Source organism: Phragmites australis, chromosome 20 (genome assembly GCF_958298935.1).
Source record: "Phragmites australis chromosome 20, lpPhrAust1.1, whole genome shotgun sequence".
NCBI lineage: Eukaryota > Viridiplantae > Streptophyta > Magnoliopsida > Poales > Poaceae > Phragmites > Phragmites australis.
Window position 1 is genome coordinate 5,480,039 of NC_084940.1, and position 21,629 is coordinate 5,501,667.

The window sequence follows — 21,629 nt, forward strand, 5'->3', positions numbered from 1 at the left end:
TTTGGCAAATAAGGCAGCTTTAGCATCCGGCCTTCAAGAGATGCCGCGTTGCGAGAGCGTGCCCTGCCGACGATCATGCACGGCTAGCCCCATTTGTCGGCATGGCACTACGGCGGAGAAGTATCCCCATGTGAGATCGGCATGCGTCAACCACCCAATCCTATATCAAGGTCGGTACACCGGATCGGGTATGCGTCAACCTCCCAATCCTGCGAGCCCTTGACCGTGCCGATTGACCGGAGTCGGTAAGATCTGTCGGTGGCAGGCCAAATAATCCATCTTTTCCCGGTTGCGGCCTCTCATGATCACGATCCGTCGTCGGCCAGAGAAGCACGGCGCCCCACCGCGGCAAAGCCAGGATCGCAGCCAGCAGCAACACATGCGAGACGGGCTGGACGGGACCGAACGGGCACACCCACCCACGCCGCACAGTGCCCTCCCCTCCCGAAAGCGGAAAGCGGCCAGGAAGGAAAGAACCGAAGAGCCCGCCGCGCGACCGGGCATGTACGATCCGCCGCGCGGAGGTGGTGCGATCGGGCGAGGGTCCGGGGGGCGGCCCCGCGGGGTGGGTTCTGATCGGGACGTATCGTGGGGCGCGGAAAGGCGCGCGTGGACGGGACAAAACGACGCGCCGTGCTCGATCGGCTGCGGCGCGGCGCGGCGCGATCGCGGGGAGAGGGAGAGAGGCCGAGCCAGGGGCCGCGGGGCGTCACATGCAACCCGGCCTTGCGATCCGGCTTTGCCGAGCCCGACGTTGGGTTGCTGGTTGCTTGCTTGCCGCTTCCTCTACGCTCTGTCTGCCGCCAGCTTTTGCTTGGCCCTTGATCGCATGTGGACCGGCCGTGCGTGTCAGGGCTTTATGTAGTAGCCATCATGGATTCGTGGCCCGCCTGGTACTCTGGTACGTACTGGTTGCCGACGCAACCGTGGGCGACCAGTACGTACCAGAGTCCAGAGTTTGGTAGTGCCACCGTGTGTGAGCGGAAGACGCCTCGTTGATAGAATATTTTTCATTCTTTCTGGTGGGCTTTCTGTAATAGGGAGGCAGGCAGAGATGCAGCCCAGGCTCCAAGATCACGAAGGCCGCCGACCTATGGGGTGTAATCAGGCTGAATAATCGATTTAGTATTGTGGCCAGCGCAAGAGTATCGGACTGAATGAACACAACATAGCCCACCTTTTCTTTGACTTGCAACGACATGTTGGGCCTTGGACGGAACAAGGCAGCAAAATAGATAGCCCAACTTCGATCGATCAGAACAATGAATTGATTTGGCCCAAATCAAGAAGCCATCTGTGATTTGTGAGGTTGCTCTTCGCAACTTGCATTAGTTGATCTATTGTGATCTTTTTGTTCAAATAACAATTAAGGTGAAGCAGGGTCAGGAACAAGCTTCAAACATACCTCCGCATTTGGCACTCTATTTTCTGTTGGAAAATGAGCACCTCATACCAAGTCCTCCTAATCACTTCAAGCAAGAAACATGAAGACCATAAGTTAGCTATTCCGTAACCATGCAAATTTTCTTCATGAATCATGATCTCTCCTCCGAATCGAAGGACCCTCATCATTCTCTCGCTAATCAGCAACCAAATCAAAGGATACCGTGTATTTCCGGACAAATATTTGCATACCGACGGTGAGCACCACTAAAACAACACGCTGCAAATACTAGTACGGCAACACAAACACAGCAGGAGATCCGCTCCTGACGCCTGACGAGCAAGTGCAATCGCTCATGCGCTGCCGTCTTCACGCCTGCAAGTTGTGGAAGCCGGTCAGGGCTTCCTGCAGGTGATTGACCGCGCTGCCGTAGTTCACGAACCCCATGAACCAGAACTCGTGCTTGTCCACCGACACGAGCTGGATGAACTTCTCCGCGGGCTTCAGCTTGCTCTCCGACGGGCTCGCCGCCCTCAGCCGGTGAAGAGGGATCGACACCTGCATCCTCCACCGTCTCAGCGAAAACATCGCGCCGAGCTACCTCACACGCAGTTACATGCGACAGGACAGGACAGGACAGTCATACCTTGTAGTAGCTCCATTCCGTCCTGTCACCGCCGCCTGCCTCGTAGGAGAGTGGGCTGTCGCTGCAGAAGGCGACCCTGGCCGTGGAGAGATACAGGATGCCCATCACCGGGCCGGCGGCCGTCGAGAGGTAGCACGCGTAGGACTTGCGCAGCTGCTCGTCCGGCGGGGCGCTGAAAGCCTGCCGGAATATCTTGTCGTGCCCGCCTTCCGCCAGGATTTTGGTCCCCTGCGCGATCCTCCCCACGGCCGCCTCCGTGATGCTAGGCGCCGTCCTCACTGGCCAGCAAATCAGCAGGAATTAAGTCCATACCTCACAGCGGAAATTCATGAAAATTGAAGCTTGGTAATAGCGATGATTAGAGAGTGGACGAAGAAGCACCCACAGTGCTGCCATGTGTTGCGCGACAGATCCTCAGCCTTCCTGGTCGCCTCCCCGACCTTCCGCCCCCACCGCGACAGCGCATTCTTCACCGTCTCCTTCGTGCCTGCGCGCGGAACAACACAACTCATACAAGAACTACTAAGAAGCACCGAACAGCGAGACCTCCAATTGAAGCAACTCGTGGCGCCAGTACGCCACAGCGAACGCACTCTTGGATGACGGTTGCACCGGAGAAGGCGTCGCGTAAGGGTTGGCCTCCGTTGCCGCCGGCGGCGACCAAGCTCTCGCGGCCGGCTGCATCGCCAAATTAACTGAGCTTTCGGAAAGCTCAGAATGCGCCGTGCTTCTAGGACGGGAGATGGAATGTTCCCTTCTTGTCTGCCGACTTCTCGTCCCTCGCGAGTATCGAAAAGGGCCGATTGCTTCTGCTCGACGGCAACAGCTCAGCTGGTCGCATTGGTCGGTCAGCATAGTAGGATGCTCGTACTCCTATCACTGAGCGCGACGAGTCACCCACCTGCCCGTCTCCTCGCAACGTTTCGGTTGCACCGACTCCGATAATTGCGCGTGGTACTGGGCCCCGGTGTCAGCGAAAGAGGGGGCGATTACATGAGTTGTTCGTTTCTGGTCGGAGTGGGAGCCCGTACCGGCCGGAGCGGAGGGACGTACTGGCACGGAGCCGTTCGGACAGGAGCGGGGAGGGGCAGGGAGTGAAGACCGAAGCGTACGATACCACGTGACGGGCGCAGCTGCACCGGCCCGGCCCGGGCCGGAACGGCACGGCTCCTCGTTTAAAAAAGGATCGGCGCCGGCCGAGACGAATGCAACGGTGCGGAGCGTGGACAGCGCCACCACATTGGATAGGTGTTTTTTTAGCTTTTTGTCCTGGTTTCGGTGGTTTTAGCTAATTAAGGAAGTGATTGTGGTTAAAATAAATTAGAAGCTAAGAAATTAAAATGAGGTTTTCTAACTTTTTATATCTTAAGAAGCTAAAAAATTATTATAAAAATCAATAATCAAAATTCAACAACAACATTCAGTTTTTTAGCTAAGCAGCTAAAACCACCGTCTGTAAGAAAGTCTCGCTTCGGCTTCATGGGCCAATCTCTTTACCATCCTGTTGTGCAAGACAAGCATATGGATCCCATCTGACTTGTTTTTTTCTGATGGTTTTCGTTGGATTACATATATACTGATTAGTGATTACTTGTGGTTTAGCAATCCAGCGTTGGTTTCTAAAACTTGAAGCTTTAAAGTGAAATCTATTATATTATTATTTGAGTATTAAAAGAAGTCATTAAGTTTGCTCTTAAAATCACAAAATCATCACATTAATTGAAAAAATCTAAATCATTCATTACGATAAACATCTATCGATCTAGATTAAACCGAAAAGCTCATATAAAATACGATTAATAAATAGCTAAATTCGGAATTAAAATTTATAGAAAATTAACCGTTCAATTTTCATATGGGTTGAGAAGCAAAATATATAAATAAAAAGTCTAAATAAAATAAAATTCATAATAATTAAAATTAAGGTTGGAATAAAAAAAGAATATTCAATATCAAATAGACTTAGAAAAATCAAATTATTAAAAAATCAAATACCTATAAAATACAATTAATCAAATATTATCATAATAAAATATTGTATTAAGTATAGTCACGCTAATAACATGAACAACTTTGCAAGTTCACTTGTTGAAACTACCTGAGCCTACATTATTGCTTCGGAACTTGGTTGAAACTTCACTAGAAATCATCTGCAACACTTATTTTGGTGGACGCCAGATTACAGTTGTGTAGGTTAATGGAATATATACAGAGATAATTATTACAACTAGGGATGGCAATGGGTAGGAATTATTTGTGTGCCCGTGGATAAGAAACCGGACGGGTACGGGTTTGGGTTTCAACGTTTTTCTGCGGGTACAGGTTTGATCATAAATTTGATGGGCAAAAGGTCACGGGTAAGAAAAATACATACCCGTGCCCGTAAACCCACTCCAATCATTTTATATGTAGGCCCAAGCCATCACTAGGTATATAAACCTGCTCTAATTACCCATACACTCTAATTACTCATAAACCCGCTCCAATTATCCTAGCAGGCGGGTATACGGATGCACCTGCGGGTATGAGATGCCCGCGGGTGGCGGGCACAGGTAACATCTCTTACCCGAGGCGTGGACACGGATTTAGAAATTCACTCACGGATACGGATCTGGATATCATCTACCCGTAGGTATTTTACCCATTATCATCCCTAATTACAACTGCTACATAAAGTGGTCTTTGGTTTTGAAAGAAGAACACGAAGAATACCGTTCGAACATGTACATGAAGCCCACCTGGCCAGTGGGCGGCTTTCCACACGGACCATTAGCTGAGAAGGCTTGAAAACCAGTTGATCACCGTGGCCTTGAGACAAAATTGTGTTGCTAAGTCCCTTAGATACTCTAACGCATCTATTTACACATTACACTTACAAGTGAGACAGTTAGAGCATCTCCAACACACTGTTAAATTTTATCATTTATATCTTCATTTGACTATCCACTTTAAAAGATTACATCTCTATGTTTTTTTCACTACAACAGTCAAATCTCACACTTCATATCTCATTTACCTATATTTTATTGGTATCCAATTTATTTGTAACGGCTGTTGTAACATCTCAAATTCAGCATGCATGTCATTAAGCACTCATGAGCTTCATGTGCACCATTTCTGAGATTGTTGTGCACAGGATAAAGGAAATTGCGTTCAAATTTGAATTCTTTAAATAAGTCAAAATGGTGCATTTTTAAGGAACTTTCAATTTCCTTATATAACTTAGGGTGGAAATTAATTTTGTATATTAGTGCTTTAGTTAACATGAATTGATATGTTTTTTCCTTATTTTTGGATTTAACTTATTTGAATTTAACTGTTAAATTGCGGAATTTTCATTTAATATTTGTAAGAGATTTTTAGTTAAATCTAGTTAAAATGGTTTCTTTGTTATTTATTCTATTAGCAAAAAAATGGGCATACTTTTAGGAGCTCTATAAAGTCACATTTTGAATTTATGAAAATGGGGAGAAGAAATGTATTTTTGAAGCAAAACACCTCAAGTTGCTCTAACGGAGGGTGGGCGCGCTTGGAGGTTGAGATAGTGAGGCGTTGCTGTAGCAAAAATGATCCTATTAGGCTATGGTTGTGATTTTAGTGATTAATGACAACATAATTATTGGGACTAACATGTTTGTTAAAAATATATATTAGTAGGTCTAATGGATGTAATACATAAAGAAGTCACTGAAGTCGGGATAAAGTTTGGTTGAATTGTAACAAGTCCTAGGAGAAATGACTACACCGGATGGTCCGGTGCTCAAGGTATTTGCACTCACCGGAGCATCTCTGTCAAAGGGGGGCAGAGGCATGAAAGCCTCACTAGATAGTCTGATGATCGAGTGTAGGCAACATCGGACAATACACCGAACAATAAACAGTGCAAAGATGGAAAAGAAGCAGAAGACCCTACCGGATAGTTCGGTGATTGATTTGAACACATCGGAGGAAAGCACTAGAGCATTGTTGAAAAAGGGGAGAATGCAGTGACCTCATCGGATAGTCCAGTGATGATGTGACAAGCACTGGAGAAGGTAACAAAGCAATTTACACAGAGAAAATGTTGGCTCAAATGGTTAAGGTATACTCACCGGAAAGTCCGGTGATGAAGATGAAGTATACACCGGAGTATCCGGTATTCACAGAGGCTTGAGTGAGGTTTCAGCGGCTAGTTTCTGAGGAAGTACTCACCGGATGATCCGGTGCTTATACTATTGTTCTCACTGGATCATCCGGTGTTAACAGCTTTTTAGAGTCGTTGGGTAAACGGCTAGTGTGTGGGTTTGAGGCTATAAATACCCCTTCACTCAGTTATTTGAGGGTGCTGGAGTCCAGAGAAATTCATGTACACCTAAAAGACATCCAAGCCAATAAAGTACTTAAAGTGATCATACAAGGCGATTAAGCACAAGATTAATGAGTGATTAGTGCTTATAGGTATAGAGAGTGAGTTGTTAGGTAATTGCTACCTAGAGAGTGCATCAAGGAGTGATCTAACCGTATACCTCTTGGTACGTAGGCACATTGGAATCTTGGTGCCTCGTCAGCAAGCTTGTTGACCCTCCGACTTGATGTGGAATGGCGACAAGGCCTTTGCCCTTGTGCGGGGACACGGGGACACTTGCCTTTGTAGCTCAAACTTTGAAGGGATTACGATGGCGAGGAACCGGAAGAGAGGCTAGTGGTGAGACCTTGCATTGATAGCTTGGTGGCTCATCCAGGTGAATGTCTTTTCTTTTTAACTTCATAGCTCAAAGGTCGTGACTAGGTGCCGACCGAAAGTATATCCTTTGTGGAGTTCCAACGTGGATTAGGGGTGGCATTCATGCCATCGATACTATAGGAAAAAAATTCTTGTACCAAGTTTGCTCTCTCTACCTTATTTACGCTTTCGTATTTACTTACTTGCAATTTACCTTCTTAGATAGCTTGCAAGTTTAATCGATAGAATAGACACACTAGATAAATTTAGAACATATTTAGATAAAATTTGATATAGATTTATATTGTGATATTTTTAGAGCCGAAATAGTTTTAAGTGTCATAATTCATCTCCTCTTAGACGTGACCGATCCCTACAACTGCGACCAGCTACATTTGCCGATCCAGGGAACCGTGATTTTGAGTTTATAGTATTAGCGAGGCTGCTAGCGAGATTGCTGGAGGCTTGTTTTTTCACATGGCGAGGAGGATGGTGATGACGAGTGTGATAGTTTCTCCGCTGGAGATGCTTTTATAGATATAGCCCTTTCGATGCGCCAAACGGTTAAAATAAACAGTGTAAGCACTCTAGCAGTTCCAGTGGCAAGCTAGATAGCTTGCAGTACCATACAAAATTACAAGTCACTAGTGTGGTATACATGCCAAAAACTCTAAAACCAATTTTCACCTTAGCGTGAAATCTGCTAGCTCTTGTCGAATCAATACAGGCGATCAGAAGCCTATCTGCACAATTCAATCCATCGTCAGTCATTTGTCAGCGTCTCCGGCGTCATAAAAAGAACAGACCATTCGACCACTATTGTTCACGAAATTGCCGCATCTTTCGAGTTTTTTAAGGTCCACCAGACCCAGGCTCGGTCCCAATGGATCCAAACTTTCAGGTCCCAGCGTCCCATGATGATCAAACAATGTGAAATGTGCCATCCATCATTTTGTTTTGTCGATTTCATTCTGGCTAGAGCTTAACAATGGACCTACTACTGTGGCCTATCAGCCACTGGTACCCCCGGCATTTGACCACACTGACAACTGAAGATACCAGACCCACCATCTGCTGTGCGCTTGTGCCGTCAGCCGCGGCGGGGACGACTCGTCCAAAGCGAGGGTATGGGGCGTCGCCGCACCGACAAACGACCAGTCTCGGCGCGCGATCCCATCTCGGCCTGAAAGTTTCGCTGGAATCTTTGGCCGAGCGCGGCTACCGGGCTACCCGATTATTGCACTGCCGCCACTGCTACGCTGCAGTCTGGTGCACTCTGCAGGAGATGAAACGTTTCCTACAGTTGGGCTGGGGACGGAGTACGTAGCTTCGAGCTGGCGCGTCATGGCGCGGCGTGAGTTTATTCCCTGGCCACTCGGCAGGAAAAGATAAATCGATCGGGAAGCAACTTGGTGTTGGCATATGCTTTTGCCGCGCGAGCTGGGAAATTCTCGCGCTTTGGTCTGTTCCGTGGTGTGCTTGCATATGTCTTGTTCGGTTGTTGATTTGTCCATGGAGTGGGGGTTTTGGCTGCTGAATTTACCGCCAAAGCGGATGAACTGTCGCAGTTGGCTCGCATCTCCAGACAGAATAACTGTGATGCCCATGGCCATGGGTCTCGTGGGGGCAGACGTGCATCCACCGATGGAACCACCGATTCGATCAATTTTTGTAGCAGCGAAGCTTCTGAAACAAGAAGGTAAACAAAAAGAAATGGTAACATTTCGTATCTCTATACGCGATGCAACTGGTTGCAGCGAAGAGAAATGCATGTCCTTGTGACCTTGTCCTGTGTGACTGTCTGTGGATACGGTGGATATAGTTTAAGCACTCAGCTTTGTTGGAACGCCAGAGATAGGAAAACTTATCAGCCTGATGGACCATTTGATTTGTGTATTCATCCAAGGCTTGACCAAGGATTAGGTGGTATGAACCGTAGATCACAGCCTTATGCAATGCCGACCAAGGCCATAAATATACGCATGTGATGGCCCCTAAGTGGATCTTGGTGAATTCTTGTTTATATGAATCTGCCAATCGTGCCAAAACCAGAAGATCAAATTGCGTACAAATATAGCTATAAATTCAGATTTTTGCAGGTCAGATACTCAGATGAGCGTTTTTTCAGTTATAAATACACAAACTATACGCTCTAAATTCCGGATAAGAAATGTCAAACACTCAAACTGCGTCTTTCCCGCTTCAAGTGGGCATTGAACAGTAGCTTATTGTTGTCCAACAGTGATGCCTGTCTGCAAGTATTGCATTATCAGTAGTTAGGTGTCCTTGCTTGCAACATATGAATATATGACTGAACAAGACAGGATTAAACAAATGCTTTGTCACCTGAAAAGAAATCCAACTCATCAAGGAATAATCCTGCTTGTCCTTTCATAACTACTCCAAATTAAGAAAGGCCCATAAGCTTGCATCAACAGATAATTTTTTTGGGGCAGATTCTCAAGCACTCCTTGTATGGCACTAGCACTGCTTTTATCTATGCTTGTGTTCCCGAGGTTTCTTCAGACAATGTCACCTCTATTTTATTATTTTCTAAAAGGGGGCGAATTTCATGATATATGCAGCAGACAAGCGGTCAAACAATGTTTGGTGGCAGCGAAGTACTAATAGTGAATACAAAGAAAAAGAAACCGATAATTGGCGACGTTGATAGTTCATAACCCCTGAAGGAAACCCACTTCCAGTTCTTATGGGTTCTGTCTTTATTTCTTTGATTTGATTCTTCTTGGATTTTTTTCTGAAGAAACTTCTTCTTGGAGTTAAATCGGGTAACGATTATTTCCACGCAAGAATTGCTTGTTTGTTTCTCTCTTGGACTTTTCTTCACAAAGGAAATTTGGTTGCAAATTACAGAACAAAGCAAACTAAGCAGAGCTAAAACACAAACGCAGGTCAGTGCCTAGTTCTTGCCTTGTGTCACCATCACCTTATCTGCCTGCTTTGTCAATCTGCAGAACCTTTGCTCTTGCACATGAATCGGCACATTTCTCTACCTCAGATCGACCCTCTTTATTCGTCAGCGCCTTTGCTCAATCGTCATATCCAATATGCCCTGCTTTTGGTTGCTTTTCAGGCTCTTTGGCGTCGAAAGCTCCCACCACAGTCAGTGCGATCAAAACCACTCGACTTTTATGAAGGAGATGGTGATCAGAACAGACTTGTGTCCATCATCGGGCTAATCATATGCTAATCTTCCTCCTCTTGCTGCTAACAACAACCGGGCAGCTCTCGTCCTCATCACGGCAGCAGCTTGCATGTGAGGCGGCAACAGTCGTGTCACCGCTTCTGTAGCTCAGGCTGCAGCCGGCGTCCAGCACCCCGGTAGGGCTCTGTGGCACGGAGGAAGAGGCTCTGCTCGTGCTTGGGCCTTCAGGCTTAGGTGCCAGCAGCACGGTGCCCGGCAGGGCCATGGCCTGGATCGCTTCAAGGCATCGCGACACCCTCTCCTGCAACCACAGCAGCAGAAAGCAACAAAGCATTAATCGCGCGCCAAGTTTACGAGTAGTTGCTCGCGCGCAGATATAAATGCGGTTCACGCATCTCTTCAGTTCGTCGCAGTGTCTGGACAAGTACGGTTGCAGCCTACGTAGACTCTGATGCACGTAACGTACAGGTGTCCAAACTACGGTTGTTGTTAGCCTACGACAAAAGTTGCAAGAACATCGCATGGCTCAGTCACACGCGTACCGTACCTTATGTACACGGTGGGCGCAAGCCTCGTCGATATCTACAGCGTGCTCTTCTCCGGCCACGGCGGCGGCCACGGCCTCGGCGATCTCCGAGGGCCTGAAATCTAAGCACTGCGTCCCTGCCATGCGTACATACATCAAGAAAGATGTCAGATCGATACAGAGCGATATCAAAGCTTCTCTGATAGAACTCTGACCCGAAATTTCCTGCTTGCTCACCTCTAGCAATGCACAGGATGAGCTCTGCAGATCGCAGGACGGAGTGTCTGGGCGGTGCATCGCCGCCGTTGAGCCTGTGGAGGAAGTAGTCAATGTACGAGAAAGGAGTGACCGCTCGCATCCTCCAGTTGAGCGTGCTCAGGACCAGGAGCTCCATCCTCTGGATCGTCTTCGCCTCGAACACGTACCGTGCCTCCCCGACCTGATCGACAGGATCCAACAGTGGTCAGAACAAAGTTTCGGATCTGATGGACGTAACGCGATACGATCCGGGCGCACTGAAACGTGTATGTAATCTCTGCATCGATCTCACTGTCTCTCACCTGAAGGTCAAGAGACAGAGGAACAGAGATCTCCTCCATCTTGGCAGCCAGGGACAAGCACGCCACGGACAGCAGCTGTGTCATCCAAGCCTTGCCTTCCTGAAAATGACGAGACACACATGATTACTGGCACTGGAACACTGAAATGGCTTGCCATTATCTGTCAAGAACAAAGGGTGGTACTGCTTCAGTTCGTAGGATCGACTCTTACCGGAAGCTGGTAGAGCGAGAGGAAGCGGTCCAAGTAGTTGACGGCCAAACAAACAGTGAGGGGGCTAAAATTGTAGTACGTGTGAACCTGACGAGAGATTAACAGCCAGATTCGTCACTGGATCGATGAGAACGGAACTAAGATAGAGAGAATATAGCTTGCATTGATCAAGAACGCACCTTCCAAATCCAATCGATGGCGTCCATCCGGACGCGGAGATCCAAGACCCCATCGCGCAGCCTCTCGGCGTAGTCCTCCCTGGGCATGTGCTCCGTCTCCGTCTCTACCAAGAGGGCGACGCATTCCTCCGACGGCACGGGGAAATCCATGGCGGCCTCCCCGCTCCTCGTCCTCCCCACGACCACGTCCTCCTCCTCCTCCTCCGCTCCAAGGCCCAGAATGCTGCTGCGGTCCTCGGCGCAGAGCAAGATGGAGGCTGCCATGTCGTAGCTGCTTGGAGCCATTGCCTAATTCTCTGTGGTACTATGATCTGGTACTATTGGCTTGGGCCTTGGTTTATTGGTCTCCTCCTCCTCTTCGTCCTCTTGCTGAGCTTGTTCTTTCTCTGCTAGCGAGGAGCGGGAGAGGAGGAGGGCCAAGTGAGGAAGGGGCTCCATGAGGACTCTTTGTATGCAGAGCAGCGTGCAGACCGGGGAGGGCATTTTCGGCAAAGAGCTGACGAAGCAAAAGCGAAGACAAGGGAAGCGGGAAGGAAGGAAGATGATGGTGCTTAGAAAAATGCACGCTATTTTTTTCCAGGACACTTTCGTTTTCATTTCTTTTGTAGTCTGTACTTTGAGGAGAAGTACTTTTCTAGACCTTTTATTACATGGTTTTTAGGGTTCTTCGTGTTCTATTTTTTATCTTTTTGCTTTCCCCCCTTTTGACTTTGGTAGTTCAGTTACCTTATCAGTAGAAACGAGTGATCTCAGCGTTGAAGAAACATGGCGCTATCTATGTACTACTTTCAGGGTGAAATTTTAATTCTTATTATCACTAAAAATTATACTACGTTTTTTCTCGTTTATTTGTCACTAGTTTTTTATTGTAACAATTTTAACCTTACGTTCTTTCGATGAAAAAATTATAGATATTTAAAAAAATTTATCATTAGATTCGTCATTAAATCTACTTCATTAGTACTATATACTTGTAATTTTATAAATTTTTCATAAAAAAATATAAGATTAAAATTATTATAGTAAAAAACTGATGGCAAGTAAATAAAAATTGAGATAATACCATCCTCCTCTGTATTAACAGTGGATTAATGCAGGATCGTTGTTTATACAGTGAAATAAGAAGTCTGATGCTATATTATTTTGTATTAATTAATCGTTTTACTGTGAAAACCGTTCTCCAGTTTACTGTATACCCGATTTGATACTATAGCATTAATGTAGTAACTGATCTGACCTATCGATCGTGAAATGGACGCTTCAAATTGGAGCTAATGTAGATGATGGTTCCTCCTCTTCATTAGTTTCTTTAATGTAGAGGATCTGAGTGCCATCTAACAGCGTCGTAGGTGCGCTTCACGCATGAGACACCACGAGCATTCAATCTGTCTTTGCAGACATAAATTAGCCTGTTCTTCGTCGACCTACTAAGCTCGGACCAACCTCTGTCGGCATCTCCGTGCAGTTCGCCGACGCTGTACGTGCTGCGATATCGATCCCCTGCGCTGGCTACTGCACTGTTCACTCGTCGTCCCAAAGGCATCGCGCTGGCTGCAAAGTGTTATGTGCGCGTACGCTTCCGCGTCGCCGTCTCCCCTCCCGTCTCGGGTTCCGCCGTTCCGGCGAGCCCTCGCCGACTTCCCGCTCGATCGATCGCTCACGCACGCACGCGACAGCCTTCACCTTTAGCCCATTCGGCTAGCACGGCAGAGGGCGTAGTGCTATTGATCGGGCTCCGCGTGGCGCGTCCTATAACGGACACGTCTTGCCGGAGCGGCATTTGTGGCCATTGTTGTGTCAACCTACTGACATGTTCGACGTGCACTGGTCCAGGTGTACGTATTGAAGGGAGTCACGGCAAGAGCAAGGCAGTGAGCTGCCGACCGGGGCAGGACCGCAGGACTACTGACCTGTGTATCCGTACTGACGTCGATGTGTGTTCTCACGGTCAAATCGATCTGTCTCACTGGACGCCTGGTCCACGAGTAGGTGACCACAGTGATCATGTCCCTCCCGGAGGTCCTCCCGACCACACACACTTTGCTCATGAGTCGCTGCGAAGATGGTCCATGACGGAGACCACGTCAGCGGCTTGAGATCCGAGCTCTCGAAACGGCCGCTTGACGGTTCGAGGGACGCCTTTTGCCAGCACGCTGTTTATCGCCCGGCCGGGTTGGGGTCGGCGGTGACCACTCACGGCATGCGCTAGCTTGATGCAGATGCTTGTAATACGGCGCCGCCATGTATATACGTGGGTGAAAAATTAAGTTGAAATATATTTTAATTTACATATGATGAGTTATTGATATTAGTATTTATTTGGTTTGATGATCTTCGATTTTACATGAGTGTTGATGTGATTTAAATTGATTTGAGATTTTATTTTAGCATATTGATTATGTAGTAATTAGAATTAAAGTTGAAGATATATGTTCGTTTGTCTTATGATATGCAGGATGATCGGAGTTCAGCGGAGTGTTTGGTGTCGGACGATCAAGGAGGTCGAGCGGAGTCAAGAGTGGTTCTAGCTGAACACATGGAGGTCATGCAGAGCATGAAAGGCGGATGTAAACGGTATGTTGACAAAGTCAAGCGAAGGGGATGTCGTTGTAAGTGACAAGGCGGTTCGAGGGATCAGAAGCGTGAGAAATTTACTGGCGGTCAATATCGTATGATAGAGTACATGCGTCAACATTGAAGTGTTTGTTTAAGGTGTAAGCAAGGCGATGAGTCACGTTTTGAGAAGCGTGTATGCGGTTTTGCAGTTTGGCATCAAAATCGTGAGATGACTGGAGGAGTACGTGCCACCATCGTGAAGTTTGCGTCGAGACGAATCTAAGTCATGGTCTCATGGAGGCGTCGCAACTGTTCGATGAATGAAGAAAAAATAGACCAAAATATCCTTAAGTATAAGTGTACTGCAAGATAGGGTATTTTGTAAAAAAAACTAGGAATCTTAAAGGTCAAGTTTCCTATACCTATAAATAGAGGGATAGAGCTGTGAAAGAGTTTGAACCAGTCACTTGAGCCTCCTTGTGCCACCTATTTAAAATGTTAGAGCTAGTGTTTTAGAGGAGAGAAGTATAAATGCTTAGCCTATATAATATATGAGAGTTTTGAAAGATAAATCTTTGTAATCCGATTAAAATAGAGCTGATTTTTTTTATTAATGAAGTTTATATTTTTGCATATATTTAAATTCCCTTCATTCTAGTTTCTCCCTATTGGTTTCCTTCAAATTTACAAGTTTTTCGATTTCTGGTTTTGATTTTCGTTTTGAATTTTTTGGTTAAAATTTTAGCACCTTATGAGGTCATTCTTCTTATTGTTAGAGGTATAAAATTCACATACGCACACTTGTGTGATGGGGGCTTGAATTCTCTTTACTCTAGATAATCAACTTAGAGAATTTCGTTGTTCGGTATTTATCTTTTCTTATTTCTTTGCAAGTTATGATCTTTTAAGTGCTAAAACATATGGATTGATCTTAAATGTAACATATGATTCATATAATATTCGTAGAGTTGTGTTGTCTCGATTTTCTCTTGTTAAAACTTTTTATTTTTATTTCCGCTTAAGTTTTAAACGCACTAGCTGATCTAAATAGAAGAATTACATTGATTTTGTAAAAAAATTATTAAATAACTTATTCTCCTTCTTCAATCTCATTCCTACAGCGTGTACGCAGTGTGTACGCAGAAAGCTAGCAAGTCCAAAACAGTGGCGCTGCTGATGTGCCGGCCAGTGACGACGACTCGGGCTGCAATCCGTGCAGGTCCTGCCATGGTGGTCGGTTCACGCTATTTCTATCGGTTCCGCAAGGCTGCGGCTGCGGCTGCAAAAGTAGATCGGTATCCAGATAGAGTTCTTTGACAGACCCAACGTACGGCCCATGTCTCTCTCCATCATGGCCGTTCACTTACATCGTAGGAGCAAGTATAGTAGCTGAAGAAAGTATAACTGATACTCCTTCACGAGTTTTGTATGGCCCATATGTCAGTATAGCTGACCAGAGGAGCATGCGATTGCCACATGTTACAAGACAGAACTGCTTCTAAAGCAGGTGCGGATGCGATCGATGCTAGGATAGTAAGGATACTAGGATGCTTCGTGCTTTGACTTGAAATGCCAGGCCCTGTATAATCACAGATCCCCAGTAAGCAGAACGTACAGTTAAACCGGCATGCACTCATGTTCTACCGCATCGGTTCTCGCGAAGAAGTTTTCGGGCCATGCGCTATATACGGTGGGTGTGCTCGATAATCCGCCCTGTCACCGTGTAAGAACGGCAAGATCAAAAGCCAGAGGAGAAGATTACAGGGCGGTAAAAACAAAACAAGTGACAGGTCGTGTTGGCTTTTCTTATTTGACTGACCTGCAGGCTGCTTCGAGCTCCAAATCCGAGGCAGGCACACATGACCCGAGGTTAATGCATCGTTGGTCCAAACGGAATCGTCGGCACGTTCTTAGAGTTTCTACTAAGATATGGAAGTGAGGTTAAGTACCGGGTTGGTGAAGCACAAGTGCACAACCATCCAAGCCTAGAAATGAAGGGGTTCGACTTTTACGTTTGGCCCTGGCGTTTGGAGCTTTGAGAGGTCTCGTTTAATTGTAGGTGACTCCATCAAGTCAGCATTACACTACGCAATGAACACATTAGCCACTGCGACAATGAATGAAACCAAGTGGATCGATATTGAAACCAAGTGGATCGATGTGACAATGTCTGGTGGGCATGGTGCAAGTGCACACAGCGACCCTATCTAGCGTCTCGAATTTATAAGCTGTTGAAATGCATTTGAATATTTGATATATACATCAAATATAAATATATATGATCATATCAGAGTAAGTATTGAGAAGATGGAGCAGATCCTTATGTAAGTTCTAGAACACAACACTTAAGCTAGCATGGCGAAGACCAGAGAAGAGCAAAGTAGTAGTTTGTAGTAGAGGGGGTTACACGTCGTCTTCATCGCTCTAGATCTGCCAGCTGATCGATCTGGTCATCCGGGTAAACCGGGTCGCCGTCGTTTATGCTGCAAATATATATTGCACGCGGCAGTTCAAGTCCCGTGCGCGCGATCTATGCATGCACCGCCGCATGCGCGTCTCGTTTATGCATGCGCTGCAGCAGTCGACACGGAGAATATATGCATACAGATCGAGCATGCAGTCGATCGGCAGTCTCGTCCAGAGTTAACAAATACGTTGAAAACCGGTTAAAAACCGCGAAAATCGGTCAATTTGGTTCACACCGAATTATAAATTTGATTGCTTTTTGAATTTAAATTCAAAATAAAACAATTATAAAAATAATAGAGACAATTTAAGATATTCTGTGAAATTTTTTTCAAAAATAATATCTTTTGCACCATATTTCATGGAGAGGAAGTTTGAAAAAAATATGCAACTGATTTATTAACTCACGTTAAGGAAAATATTAACATGCAAATACATATTTTTTGTGTTAATGAAAATATTAACATGCAAACACATATTTTTTTTATAGAGTGTACTTAAGAGAATCTATAAAATTAGTTTCATTTCATTTAGAGTTCTATTAATTTCTCCATGATTTTTATAAAGTTCACAAGCATAAAGTAAACATATTAAGAAAAATCACTATAATTAACTTTGTCATGTTTACCATTATTTTCCCTTAAAAAAACATTGTTTAAGTAAACTAATAAGAGTGATTTCACTAATTTGGGGTGTGATGGATTAGTTATGAATTAATTTAGTTGCAACACATTTACTCAATCATGCACGTTACAATAACTATTTCATGATTTCATGCATTTTTAAAGATAGAGGATCATATAAGAAGACTAAAAAATTGGTTTCATGATTTTTGGATTAGCAAATAATTAACTATATATTTAACTAGATATAGCAAATATATTTTCTCACAAAAATACATAACTTTTTCATGAGTATAAATAACTTTATCATGTAGATCATGTTACAAAGAAATCAACAAAAAATATTTTTCATTTTATTTGAAGCTCGGATGAATTAGTTATCAATTTTATAAGGTTGAGATATTTTTGGTTCTTCTTGAACTTTACTAAAATTTGATAAAATCAAACGGTTTTCGATGGAATTCGAGCGGTTTTTATTAGAAATGAAATGCGGAAATGCAGTCGGTTCTCGGTAGAATTCGATCAGTTTTCAGTTGAATTCGATCAGTTAACAAATGGTCGATTCAAACAAGTTTTGCCTCAGTCAAACTAGTTTGACCAGTTGAATTCAGCTGAATTCTCACCGAATTTTCAACGTATTTTTCAATATTCATGAAAACCGCGAAACCATTGCGGGACGCATTTCGTGCCTCCAACGCATTTGTTAACCCTGGTCTCGTCCAGTGCGCGCGATCGGTACACTTGTATGTGCATCTCTCCCGGTGCCATGCCTTGCTCGCGTAGCAGTGGCTACGTTTTGCTGCTGAGCCCCATGCTTGGACGCGCACCGATGAGTGCATGAAAGCATCGAGTTGAAGGTGGTGCTGGCCGATGGACTGGCCGTCGGTAAGCGGCCAGAACATCCAGCAGCTGCAGGACCGCGCGCCACGGCCCTGCCTCCCCATGCACGGCCGGCCGGCCGCCTACGCATCACGCGAGCAGGTTCTTCATTTTTGTATTCGTCTCCACAGTCATCCACGTCGTAGTAGCATATTGCTTGCTGGAGTGGGAATGCTACGGCCTACGTGCTGCAGCTACAGTACCTAGTTTTCTTGGAGTCCAAAACTCTAATCACGTTTCGCTCCTTGGTTTGTGGCATGATTAGTCCTTGAAGAGCTATATATATAGCGATGGGAAACCCAAGAAGCTGTTAATTGTGGCTGTATATACATGCGCCTAGGGGTCTTGTGTAAAGAATGGTTGTCCAAGACACAATCGAGCAGCTGTGGTCGCAAGGTCTCGAGGAGATGGATGCACCGCATGCGTAGGAACAACTTCTCACGTTAAGAAAAAAAATGTCTATAGCTAGGATACAAGAAATGGGATGCATCATGCTCTTGGTTAAGGAGGAGGTCAGTGTCTGATCGATGTTTCGATAAGATGAAATTTGCTCTCTCTCTCTCTCTCTCTCTCTCTCTCTCTCTCTCTCTCTCTCTCTCTCTCTCTCTCTCTCTCTCTCTCTCTCCTGATGATTTAGCAGAACTGCAGAAGAAAGGAGGTGTGCGTGGCACTGGCAACACCGTAGAAAAAGCATGTTCATTTGGAAGTTGGGCCCTTCTCACCTCATAATCTGTGACGGGTTTCCATCTATGAGACATAGGTCGACACTCGACACCCATGGCACTGCCCAAAACTGCAACTCCCCTTTTTTAGACAATAGAAACTTGTTTGAGCCTCTGCATCGTTGTTGTGCATACAATATGATTCATTATTACATTATTCTTAGCTCTCAGTAGAGATTTCATAAAAGCAAATGATACATAACATACCAAATGATGTACGGCGTTATTCAACACTATACTATTAGATATATGAGCTTAGTCTAATATATTTAAGAAGAATTTTAAATAAATTTTAAAGGTCCAACTAAGTGGATGTGAGAGTGTATCTTTTAGTCCTATATTTAGTAGAGGTGAAGGGAGATAAACTTAAAATGGATTGTCTCCTCCACCCACTTAACATGTATGGATGAGAGAACTAAGAGAATACACGCTCGCTCACCTCGTCATGGCTGGGGCGAAGGGCTCGAGCGCATGACGCATGTATGAATGGTCTGCTAAAATCGAGTCTAGTAGCTTACGCACATGTGGCCTTCTTTTGCAGTTTATTCTTTTACTGTGTGAGTAAACTTTTATATATATATATATATATATATATATATATATATATATATATATAAGCACACACACAATTAGGATTTTGCCTCTCTCTATGTTGCGCCGCCATACATAGTGTGCTCCATCTAGTTGCGTCGATGTGCACCGACGAACGGAAGAGCATGTCTCTGGAACTCGTCACTCTTGAGATTATGCATCGGGGGAGGGCGAAAAAGATTTTTGAAAAGCGCTCGACATGACCGCTCATGGTCTGTTTCCTTTACATCATCACGGTTTGCTTCCTCTGCGTCCTTTTCGTCGTCGTTTGCTGCTGCATTGCCATCACATGGCCATTTGTATCTCACAATGTAGACGGGTACGTCTACTATGATTCGCCTCTGTTTAGTCATATTTACCATACTGGATAGTTTTATGATATTCTTGCTAGTGACCAAATATGAGTATTATATACGTAGTTTTGTTACCTATATGTCTACGTTGTACTGTTGTTATATCATACTTTTAGTTTACAATTTTTATTCATGATCTATTTAGAAATTTAAATTAAATCTAAAAGTACATATTTAATCAACACTAAGCTTATTATTAAACCGTCATCCATGGCTGAACAAGAACTCACCTCCAATGTTTGGCACGATATGCGTATAAATTAAACTAAATTTGAAAGTACATATTTATTCAACACTAAGCTTATTATTAAACCGTCATCCATGGCTGAAGAAGAACTCACCTCCAATGTTTGGCACGATATGCGTATATCCTCCTTGTGTCTTCAATGTGCTGTCTCGGCCTTCTGTTGGGTTTTCACTATTTTACAGGAATCAGGCGTAAACAAGTCTTTGGCGCAACAACGAATTCCATTCCAAGTCCAATGCCAGGAAAATATCAAATGTGAAGTAATTTTTCTTAAGATGAAGAAAGTACCACTTTTAGTCTCCGAAGTAGTTGTAGAAAAAACACCTCAATATATACACTCATCCTCTATCCCATCTCCCAAAGTGCAGTACACAGTTCTGTCACGGTTCTAGACCATGGACGCACTCCCATGATCTAGCGGATGTCTGGCCTAGCTCAACCAATATATATGAACCCCAAGGCAGGGCAAATTGCTCCTTATCATGCTGCACTGTTTAATCTAAAAACGTTTACATCCATCCATCAGTCAGACAGTCACACGATCTATGCCACCAACGAAACAACACGACAGCATCATCTCAAAGAGTCACGGCTGCATAGATGCAGGCTGCGATAATCTTATTTTTTATTAAAAAAGATTATCTAAAGAGTTAAGACCACGGGGTTGTGTAATACTACTTCAGACCTGTTTGGTTCGCAGAATTGAGCATGGAAATGTGGAATTGAAATTTGGTTTTGCCATTTCAGCTGTTTGGATGTCCTTTGGAATCAGAAATGAAATTGAAAATCGATTTCTATGGAATTGGACATCGACTAGGACATGAGCCTCACGATTCGGACTGTTGGAGTCTAAATCTATCTGAATCGAAGTGAGCAACCTCACCCATCCTTCGAGTCAGGCTCCGTTGACAACTCCCTTGCCAACAACCCCACCCATTCTCCGGTAATTGCCTCGCGGGCGACAAGAACCCGTCGTCATTCTTCTTCTCGGCCACACAGTCATTGCCTCCATTGTGCAAGTAGGAGGATGTGGGCGGGTGGGAGGGAAGCCGAGCAAGTGAAGGCAATGAGGAGAAGGCCGACGGTGACAAGGTGGTCGAGGAGGAGACCGCGGCGGAGGAGGAATGTGTGGGAGCGGAGGACGGTAGCGTGGGTGCGGAGGATGATGGTGCGGGTGCGGAGGCCATGGTGGAGGAAGCCGTGGAGGTCGTTGGGGTGGGCGGTGGCCGCCATCACAGTAGGCGACGGGGCGGAGACCCTCCTCAACTATTTCATCAATAATTTTCTCGCTAAACAAACAAAATAATTGAATTATAGTCTTATTTCTATTTTCATCCAAATTTAGATTTGAGATCCAATTCAATTTATTCATAACAATTCTGAGATCCAAACGGAGCAGTACTTAAAAGAATTTACAAACAAATCCTAAAAAGCTGACGTGAGTGAATAAATACTCCGTGCCCCGTGAATCAAGTCATCGTGACGTGCTGCTGAACCAACTTGTCGCTGCCACGTCAATTGTACGTAGGATTCACGTGAAAAACAGTGTAGCACTGCTCCTTTTGCAAATGGGCTGACTGCTGAGGCCGAAGAACAACCGGCTCTGGGGAAGAAAGGGAAGGAAGGCGTTGGGCCGTTGCCGGCCGGCCGTCCTCCCCTGCGGCCCTGCATTTTGATGGCGCCGAAGAGAAAGCAGCCCAAAAGCTCGCTGCCACCCACCGAGCCCGCGGCGATCGTCCCCCTCTCGACCGGCCCAACCGAAAAGCACAGCGCACGCCACGGAACACGCGCCTCCCCACTCGAGGCGCATGCCGTGCC

General features: G+C 45.3%; 2 protein-coding genes across 2 annotated transcripts; both read right to left on the bottom strand.

Moving 5' to 3' along the window:
* Positions 1-1,389: 1,389 nt before the first annotated feature.
* On the bottom strand, positions 1,390-2,885 carry LOC133901824 (GLABRA2 expression modulator-like). The gene is made up of 4 exons (XM_062343335.1): positions 2,624-2,885; positions 2,416-2,517; positions 2,031-2,308; positions 1,390-1,942 (listed from the first exon to the last, which is right to left on the bottom strand). Exons 1-4 carry the CDS (start codon positions 2,883-2,885, stop codon positions 1,754-1,756), a joined length of 831 nt encoding a protein of 276 aa, XP_062199319.1. The 3' UTR covers positions 1,390-1,753.
* Positions 2,886-8,833: 5,948 nt separating this feature from the next.
* LOC133901225 (cyclin-D4-1-like) lies at positions 8,834-11,829 on the bottom strand. Its single transcript, XM_062342515.1, has 6 exons — positions 11,375-11,829; positions 11,196-11,282; positions 10,985-11,083; positions 10,662-10,863; positions 10,446-10,561; positions 8,834-10,199 (listed from the first exon to the last, which is right to left on the bottom strand). The coding sequence occupies exons 1-6, from the start codon at positions 11,657-11,659 to the stop codon at positions 9,933-9,935; spliced, it is 1,056 nt and encodes a 351-aa protein (XP_062198499.1). The 5' UTR covers positions 11,660-11,829; the 3' UTR covers positions 8,834-9,932.
* Positions 11,830-21,629: the final 9,800 nt, after the last annotated feature.

Excerpts from the sequence above, each read along its gene's own strand:
- LOC133901225 (XM_062342515.1), bottom strand. The coding sequence starts at position 11,659 with ATGGCTCCAAGCAGCTACGACATGGCAGCCTCCATCTTGCTCTGCGCC. Across the intron at positions 11,283-11,374 it reads CCATCGATTGGATTTGGAAG|GTTCACACGTACTACAATTT; the intron begins GTGCGTTCTTGA and ends ATCTCTCGTCAG. Across the intron at positions 10,562-10,661 it reads CATCCTGTGCATTGCTAGAG|GGACGCAGTGCTTAGATTTC; the intron begins GTGAGCAAGCAG and ends TACGCATGGCAG.
- LOC133901824 (XM_062343335.1), bottom strand. The coding sequence starts at position 2,885 with ATGCTGACCGACCAATGCGACCAGCTGAGCTGTTGCCGTCGAGCAGAA. Across the intron at positions 2,518-2,623 it reads GGTGCAACCGTCATCCAAGA|GCACGAAGGAGACGGTGAAG; the intron begins GTGCGTTCGCTG and ends TTCCGCGCGCAG. Across the intron at positions 1,943-2,030 it reads CGGAATGGAGCTACTACAAG|GTGTCGATCCCTCTTCACCG; the intron begins GTATGACTGTCC and ends TGGAGGATGCAG.